Genomic DNA, 9,090 nt, shown 5'->3' on the forward strand with positions numbered 1-9,090 from the left:
TTAAGACTACTCTTTTCATAATAGTCTGTGGCACATTTCCCAGGCCCCCCTCCTCCCCCTCCCACGCCCTCCCGTAATCCCCCCCCCCCCCCCCCCTGCTCCCCTCTCATTTACAGCTCCATCCCCGCCTCCTTCATACCATGGGCATGTCCATACCATTCTGTTTACATTTTGTATAAAAATTCAAAAGAGAAAAACAAAACTTAATACTGATGAAAAATATATGGCAGAGTGTGGATGTATTTAATCTGTTTTACATATTTAAGCCACCCACCTCCCTAGCCCGTTGGAATGGAAGTAACAATGGACTGAGATGGGTTTTGTGTAAGGGGGAATGGAAACCAAAAATTAAAAAAAAAAAGAAAAGCTTTAAAATATCCCTGGTTGTAGACAAGTTCTTCAAAGCCAGTACCTGGCATCACTCCAACATACAAACAGGGAAATGTTCTTTGATTATCTTTTTTTCTCCTTTTTTTCTGTTTCTTCTTCTCTCCCGACTTATTCGGCAGCCTCAGTGGCGTCGGCGGCCGGAGCCTCCGCTGACGCTGCTTCCTGTGACGCCGGGGCGGCCTCCTCTGTTTTGGGCGCCTCCTCGGCTGCAGGCTCTGCTGGCTTCTCCTCTGCCTTTGGCTCCTCTGCAGGCGCTGCCTCCTTATCCTCCTTGGGCTCCTCAGCAGGTTTCTCTGCTGGCGCCGCTGCTGCCGCCGCCGCCGCCTCCTCGGGCTTGGCCTCCTCCTTGGCCTGCTCTGCCGCAGGTGCAGCCTCTCCCTCAGCGGGCTTGGCCTCCTCGCTAGCAGCTGCTGCCGCCTCCTCTGTGGCCTCAGCCTTGGCCTCCTCTGTGGATGCTGCAGCGGCGGCCTCCTCGTTCTCTGCCCCCTCTCCCGTCTCCTTTTTGGTCTTCTTGAAAGAGAAGCCGCTGAGCTTGAACGACTTCTTGAAGGAGAACCTCTTCTTCTTCTTCTTGGGTGTCTCGTTGCTGGTGGAAGGCGTGGCGCCGTCCTCTGCCTTTGCCGCTGCCTCTCCCTCGGCGGGAGCTGCCTCTACCTTCTCCCCATCTGCGGCCTCCTTCTCTGCGGGGGCATCCTCGGCCTTCTCGGCCTCCTCCTTGGGGCTCTCCTCGGCCGTGGCGCTGCCGTTGGCCTGCACCTCCTCTTTGCCGTTCTCAGCCGCTGCAGGAGAGGCATCCCCGTTCACTTTGACGTGGCCGTTTTCCTAAAAAGAGAAAGTGATTGTTAATGCCATGTACTGGGCTGGCATGATTTCAACAGTGAAGCCGGCCAGTGCCACTGATGGACACCAGGGGCAGCAGACACCATCAGATCAGCAGTGACAAAAGCAGACTCTCACTCCAGCCTGGACACAGTTTCTACCTTTAAGCTTTCAGAGCAAACTGGCTGAAATTAGAAATGAACAAACACTAATTAATAGTGATGCATTAGACTGAATTATGCAACATGATTCCTCATCTGTTCGCCCTGCTTTTCATTCACATCCTCAGTGAGAGGAGCGCAGTGCCTCAACTGGATCGCAAGGGGTCGGTGCCTGGTCGCTCCGACAGCGGAGCGCCAAAGCAAAGCAGCTGCTCATTAAAACAGCAGATGCTCATTAGTCCAGCAGATCACGGAGAGCAGAGTTCAAATTCATTTCCTTAAAATGTAAAAAAATCTAAACAGGGTTCTGAACTGTTTTTTTTTTTGTTTGTTTGTTTTTTATTTCACTTCCCCAAATCCAAACTCTAACAAGGAGCCAGCAGCAGCTGCTCTCTGTCCGGAGCGCACCACTGGCTCCGAGCCTCTGTCTCCCCTCCTGTGTGATAGCAGGCTGCCATCTCCACTTTCTAGTCGAGCATCTGTAACAAAAGGCGTGGTGCTCCGAGCGCACACAGCCTTTGTTGGCGTCGTGCAATCTTGTGTCTTATTCAACAACTTCCAAATTACGATCAAGCGACTTCATTCAAAGCAACACACCGAATTCATCATTTTCCTAAAATTATTTATGGAGTAAATTTACCAAATCAGCCATTCAACACATGGTTAATGCAAAACCGCACAATTCAAAGTGATTAAACAAAAGAAAGATCAAACTAAAAGGCTTTCTTCGTCAAAAATAAAAGCTTATGTTGCCATTTTTCATTCAAATATCAGCTGAATATTAAGCCCCTTTTTTCCTGAAAAAAATGGAAATATCAACTGATCAACTGTTGCTCATGAAGAATAATCTATTCTGATTCAAAAATAAGTCTTTGCATTTCGTTTAAACTCCCACCCAGGACCTCCATTCAATCTATCCACAATTACGCACGGATTGCGCCTGCGGAGCGCAGCCCCCTCCAGATCGACCAGATTCCCCCCTGATGGATGCAGAGAGCTGGATGATAAAATATCATTTACCTGTCCGTTGGTCTTGGTGGGTGAAGCAGCAGCATCTCCGGGCTTCTCAGCCACGGTTTCGCCCTTTCCAGCTGTCTTGGACAATTGCGCTCCCATGCTTTTCGCTCCAACAAAGAAACTCAACCGATCCAAAAAACGAACAAAGACCCACAAGCCTCTTTGTTGAAACGCAAAGCTCTTCGCTGGTGTCTCCCTCTCTCTCTGCACACACAAAAAAGTTCACAGGGAAAATGTAAAGCAAAGTCCAGTTAAGAGTGGGGAGGATTCAAAATAGCAGGAAAATCTGGCAGGTGAGAAGTAATAAAATCCCAGATTGGTGGCCGTGTCGCTGTAGACAGGCTGCAAAATGGAGAAATTTCCCTTGTTGCTAATAAGATGCGGAGTCCAACGCCCAAGTGCAGAGATGAATGGGCGCTCCGAGCGATGACGGCACCGCACTCACATTCAGCCAATCACGGCCTTCTCTCAGAGCGTGGGCGGGGTTTCGAAAAGGGAGTGAACAATAGATTGTAGCGCTGCGTTCAAGGTATGTAGGAATAATGCAGTTGCTTGTTGAATTTGTTGAATTGGCAATATTTAACTAAATTAAATATGGCATCTTATCAAATTAAAGAATCTTTTTTTGCTTTTAAATGGAACATATTTCATTACCTAAACAGAATGAACAAATATGAAAGTATTAAAAAACAAGTTACAAAGGTTTTCTTTTATCCTTCATTTGGTACCATTCATTTATGTCTTCACTGTTTGACAAAACAATCTTAACTCTAGGTTCATTTACTAACTTTGAGAGATATAGCCTGTCTCTGATATAATAAGTTTTACACACAATACATGGATTTTGTGCACTAGGCTCATGATTAAGATGAATACAGTTACATCTAGGGATCAGAAATGTCACTATATTTAATTAAATCCATATAATTTGTTATTTATAATTTTAAAAATTTTGCCATTCTAGTGTCTTGACTATGGATGGTGATGTCTGACTGTCAGTCATTCGGTTCACCACCTTGGTCCATATAGAAATATCTTAACTGCTGGACAGATTAAAATGAAATTCTGTACAGACATTCTTGGTCCCCAGAGGAGGAAGCCCTCTGGTCTTCTGAAAGGTAATCCTTTTGGCGACCTTTCCTTTAGTGCCACCATGAGGTTAACAGTTTTGGTTTTTACTGAAATATCTCCACATTTATTGTATGGATTGCTATAACATTTGGTACTGGTATCCATGGTACCCAGAGGATGAACCCTAGTGATTTTGGTGATCCCTCAACTTTTCCTGTGCTGCCACCAGCAGGTCAGAGTTTTTACTTGTGAAATATCTCAACATCTACTAGATAGATTAGTACAAAATTGTGTGATTGATTTCCACAAAATTTGGGACAGACATTCATGTTCCATTCAGGATGAATTGTAATCACTGACCTTTCAACAATCATGATTAACAGCTCAAATTTTTAATTTGTCCAAATCTTTGGTTTATGACCAAATACTTTAAAAACCTCTGACATTCCCATCAGCTTCAGCTGTACTTTGTGTTTTGTGCTAATTTGTAAATGTAAACATGCTAACACACTAAAATGACATGCTAGCATTTATCTCACAGCACCACTCTGCCTAAGTACAGTCTCACAAAGCCGTATCTTTAGACTCTTAGTCTTGTTCTTGTTGTGGTTGATTCTTCTGTGGTTATATTGTCATGTAAACTACTTTGTTCTACACAAAAAGCACAAACAAAAACCTGCACACATTTGAATGTGTTTGAAACAATTCTGTGGAGCATTGCCACTTTATTTACATGACTGTGAAAAATTAGATGACCAGATTCAAAATGGACCCGTAGTTTCAGTTAGACTGAATTGAACCTGGCCCAACTCAAGTTCCTAGGTTGGGTCATGGTAGCCAGGAACTGAGTGAACACAAGAATACTTCTAGAATACATATCAGATTTTTTTTGAAAGGCAAACAACCATTTCTGAAAATGCAGCGGTAATATTTTGTTGTTACATACCACAGCATTTTAAGACTGAAGATAAGTAGTGGCTTGAGTGCTAAAAATCATTAAGTTTGTTAATTGACAAAACAAATCCCTACATTGAATAATTTGGAAGTTTCTCTGAGTCAGATACTTGTATCTTCCATCTTTTTCCTGACACTTGAATGCAGCACTGAAGATTGTAGCATCAACATGTTGTGGCTCCACATTTTCTGCTTTATAAATCATACATTTGATGTTATGACTGTACTTATCAGGATTTTAAAAAACATATTTAAAATGCTTACATGAGGTTGACTAGAATAAACTTGATCTTTGCCCAACTGGAGAGTTATCTGGATTAACTGAAGATGACCTGGGTTGACATGATTTAATGGCCACAATATAAGCTACTGTCTTCTTTCACTTTATTAAGTCAGATGTGATTATCCTGATAGATTCTTAGAAGAAGATACTGTATCTTGTAAAATATGACAATCAAGTTTGGTTTTCAACAACCTTCTCAACTTTCTCAACACTTGAACAAACACTGACTGTGTGTGTGTGTGTGTGTGTAGAGGTAGTAGAGGGTTGGGGGTGGGAGAGTCTTTGTTGACGACCATGTGATGTGCCCCATGGGGAAGGTTGGTGAGTGTTCAAACAGGTCCCTCAGCCCACATTTGCAATGCAAATCCTTCACAGAGGCAAAGTCAACTGTCCTCTGCTGCACCAAGGGAGAATGAGAACCAGGGCCGGTTCAGCGGCGGCAGCAGAGGTGGGCTTCCTGGACTAGTTTCCCGCTCCAGACTCATGCTTTTAAATGTTATCAAGAGCAATGCAAAACAGCACTGCTGAGGCACTCTCACCTGTGGATGCAAACTATAGTATTCACTTTCACATAACCTGTGTGTCCATGAGCAGGACAAATCCCTACTACTTACATGAGATGGACAAAATAATATATACCTGCTAATATAATATAAAACAATGCAATACAATACCACAAACTATGGCTTCAAACATAGCCAAGAGTTATGTCCACTTACTAGACTGTTTTAGTCTTCAACCGTATCATAATAACTGAGTGAAGTGTCAGAAAATGAATAAGACAAAAATATCATACTTCAGTGGTTATCACCTGGGGCTCGGGGAAGTTTTTATTAGCCCCTTTCACTATTATTATATTTTATGGACTTACTGATAAAAATGACAAATGTCAATAGGTGATATTCTACGCTCTGGAAAAACCCACCAAAACCACCTCTCAGCCGGTGATACAAGGGACTATCAAGCCTCCTTTCTATAGAAATGAGCACTTTCAATAAAGGGGAAACCCTCCCCAATGAAGAGATGAGGAGTTTATTCATGGACTTTCTGTAAATACTCCCCATAGAGATTCCCTAAAACCACAACTCTTATCACTAACGCTGACACAGTACTTTGTTTATCTGTTTATTCATGTCGGTTTTCTTTCTTCCTTTTTTTTATTTTTAGCCACACTAGCAGTGTAGCTCAAGTGATGAGCATGTTTGATGGGCCAGACTTGAAATATCTCAACAACTGTCAGATGGATTGTCATGAAATTTGGCATTCATGTTTCCCTCAAGATGAATTCTTCTAACTCTGATGATCCATGCTGATAACTTTTTTTTTTTTTTAACCGCAAAAATTGTGCTTAATACACTACTGTTTGTCAGCCATCAGATTCTGGCTGAGAATGTGAATTGAGCTGCTGATTTTAAGGCTTTTTCTTGTTCATATTTAGTATTATTCAGGTAGAATTTAGCATGATGAGCAACTTATTTATTTCCTGGATTTTGTATTGGTTACTGTGGTCCTTAAATGTATGTAGAAATGCAGGAAATGGGATTCAAATTGCACATTTCTTTCAGTCTGTAATCTATAAAATGAAATAAAACAAAACAAAACAACAAAATTAAGTTCATGTTTGATTCAAAGACTGACAGTAGCTGTCATTTTTTCCCATTTAGCCATTTTTGGGTGGAAACCTTCTAGCTCCAAAGTTGTGTTTATTTATCTTTTAAGAAAGGTAAGAGAGTCAGAAAAACATTGTGGAGATTTACGATAACAGAATGAACTTGTCCCAACAGCCTCCAGCAGCGGTTTGACTGATTTATGTTTGTTGCCGTTTCAGTTGTTCTAACATAATGTCTGCAGAAAGCCGATGTGTGTGCGCGTGTGTCTGTGTGTGTTTGCCGACTTTCTCCGAGGCAGTTTCACTCTCATTGATTTACATGAATCAACACAGAACTGTTGTGATTATTAGTTTCGGAGCAGTTTCAGTTTTCTTGCCGACTAAACTTGTCACACAAGCGAGGCGGTGCGGTTTTTTTTAGCGGAACATGGGGATAATGATTTATTGTTGTGTTAATTACAGGATACTCAGTTTCAGATGGAAAGGAGCTTTTCTGCTGTTGAGCGGTGTGACAAGCTCATCGATGATGAGGCACCTGGCTGTCATTGTGCGACGATGTGGCTGCTGAGACAGGAGATGATGACATTTCACTCTTCTCCAGAATTATATTATGGGTTATGCATACTTTTCTTCAGTACTTCCATGTTATACTACTTTTACTTCTCTACATTTCAGAGGAAAGTTTACTCGGCAACTTCATTCCCTTTATACTGTGAGAAGAGAAGATTTGTCAACCGTTAAAGATTTTGTTATATCGTTTACTTTGAGGTGTACGGTGGCTTCTAGGGCCGCCCCTTAAACACTGATGATTCTAATTTTATGCCTTTTATTATAGCAACAGAGAGATGACGTGAAAAAGAAACAGAGAGATGAGGAACAACATTCAACAAAGGTCAGCTGTTGAGTATTTATAAAAACCAAAAAGTACCCTTATAGATTAGAAAAAGCAGGAACCACAACGCCAACGTTAAAAATAGAGAAGTCAAGTTGAAGCCAACCTTAACCAGCCGCAACAGTAAAATACTGCTTACATTAATGCATCATTGATTGCATTCCAACGAGAAACATATAGGGGCCCTTCTACTCGATAAAGAGAACCTTCATTTTGCTGATAAGTCTTCTTCATTCCTCATCACTGATACCGAACACATAAACAAACCAACAAAAAAAAGTTTCACGCAGCTAGGTGTCTTCATCAGGCCCCCGCTGTCAGCAAAGAAACACTAATGATGTGTTGACAAAACGCACTGTTTGCCAACTGACACGAGTTTGGTAGTAAACACACACTTGTTTGATGAGTGGCTCGGGGTAACTGAAGGTGGACGACTGCATGTGACTTTCAGGAGGAGGAGGAGGAGGAGGAGGAGGAGGAGGAAGCATCCTCTGTCCATAACTCTCCACAAAACAATGTAAACTGTTGACATAGTTTCTGAATGCTGGTGAGAAGGAGGACAAATATACACAAGGCAGATTGAGTTTCACAGAGAATGTCTGATTATGAAGCAAAAATACACAAAAAGATAGTGTTCTACTGGAAGCAGCATAACAAGGTCTGGGAATTCATAAACACCAGTGCAGATATGATACCTGAGTTTGTGAGCCAGTACTGAAATGATGAACAAGTTTAATGAATGTGCCGTTTTGGACGCTATGGATTTTGACGTTATAAATATGTATGAAGGCAATTTATATACCGTGTGAAATTAGGTGTTCAGACGACTGTAACATAAAAACATGAGATATTTAATGTGAGAAAGTTGCTCTTCTCTCTCTTCACTAGGCTCCGTTTACCAATGTTTTGTGTGTTAAATCATTAGTTTGTCATGTCTCACTCATCACTGATAATGAGAACAGGTGTGCACCATCAGGCAGTGAGTGACCGGGCTCTGTCACGTTGAGGGAGGAAAGGTAAAACTGTTCTGTAGTAATGACATTCAGGTAAGTTTGGTGTATTCATGGCTGTGTGTGTGTGCACCAATAGATAAACTGTCAGCAGTAACAGTAATCTTCTATTAATGTTCATTCTGTTATTGTGTATTCTTTGACAGCTCTGTGTCCGTCTAGCTCTCTCCATGGTAACCTGAGCAGATCATAGGTTCTGTGAGGATGCAGGTTTTATTCCAGGGTTCATTTTTGTCCCTGTTTCATTCATATTTTTGTTAATAAATTCCAACTTTTGTGCATTTACTCCCACTGACCCGCCTCTTTAAAGTTTTGCATTGCCAAACAACATCTGTTCTTTATGTGGCGTGGTAGCACCCCACTTATTAAGAGGAAAAGGAAAGTAGGAAGTTGAAGTGATACTTCAAGTAATGCAGTAGGAATGATGTATTTGGACATATTAATATTTAGTAGTATAACTGTCAGTCGATCTATATGTGAGTTAGAGTGGACCGCAGTATAAAAAGTCTCAATATTGACCTTTTTTTTCATCATATTTCCATGTGAATGAAGATTTGTTTTGTGTACTTAAACAAAGCAGTATGTGGAGACTTTTGAGGGGAGTCTATTCTCTCTCTTGTGGACAGCCGTGCTATACAGGAGCCACTGCAATGATTAACAGGCTTTTGTGTTTAAGGTTTTCTGTTGTCAGCCATTCTAATGTGCACTGGGCAGCTAATAAGCTACCAATAACTCAGCCTGAGGATCCATTTTAAAGGACAAATCCACCTACATTTAAAATGTTAAAGTCCAATTAAAGTTAGAATTAATTTATGATATGACATATGACATATCACCTTGGTGTTTGTTTTGACTAGTGTACTTATTTGGTCACAAGTTTAATT

The 9,090-nt window shown here is 41.5% G+C and overlaps 1 protein-coding gene across 1 annotated transcript; it reads right to left on the reverse strand.

Annotated features, from left to right (window-relative positions):
• Positions 1 to 229: 229 nt before the first annotated feature.
• On the reverse strand, positions 230 to 2,809 carry marcksa (myristoylated alanine-rich protein kinase C substrate a). Its single transcript, XM_044377264.1, has 2 exons — positions 2,391 to 2,809; positions 230 to 1,212 (listed from the first exon to the last, which is right to left on the reverse strand). The coding sequence occupies exons 1-2, from the start codon at positions 2,484 to 2,486 to the stop codon at positions 499 to 501; spliced, it is 810 nt and encodes a 269-aa protein (XP_044233199.1). The 5' UTR covers positions 2,487 to 2,809; the 3' UTR covers positions 230 to 498.
• Positions 2,810 to 9,090: the final 6,281 nt, after the last annotated feature.

This window comes from Thunnus albacares, chromosome 16 (genome assembly GCF_914725855.1).
Source record: "Thunnus albacares chromosome 16, fThuAlb1.1, whole genome shotgun sequence".
Classification (NCBI taxonomy): domain Eukaryota; kingdom Metazoa; phylum Chordata; class Actinopteri; order Scombriformes; family Scombridae; genus Thunnus; species Thunnus albacares.

Coding starts and splice junctions, on each gene's coding strand:
- marcksa (XM_044377264.1), bottom strand. CDS start 2,486: ATGGGAGCGCAATTGTCCAAGACAGCTGGAAAGGGCGAAACCGTGGCT. Junction 1,213..2,390: donor CCACCAAGACCAACGGACAG/GTAAATGATATT, acceptor TTCTCTTTTTAG/GAAAACGGCCACGTCAAAGT.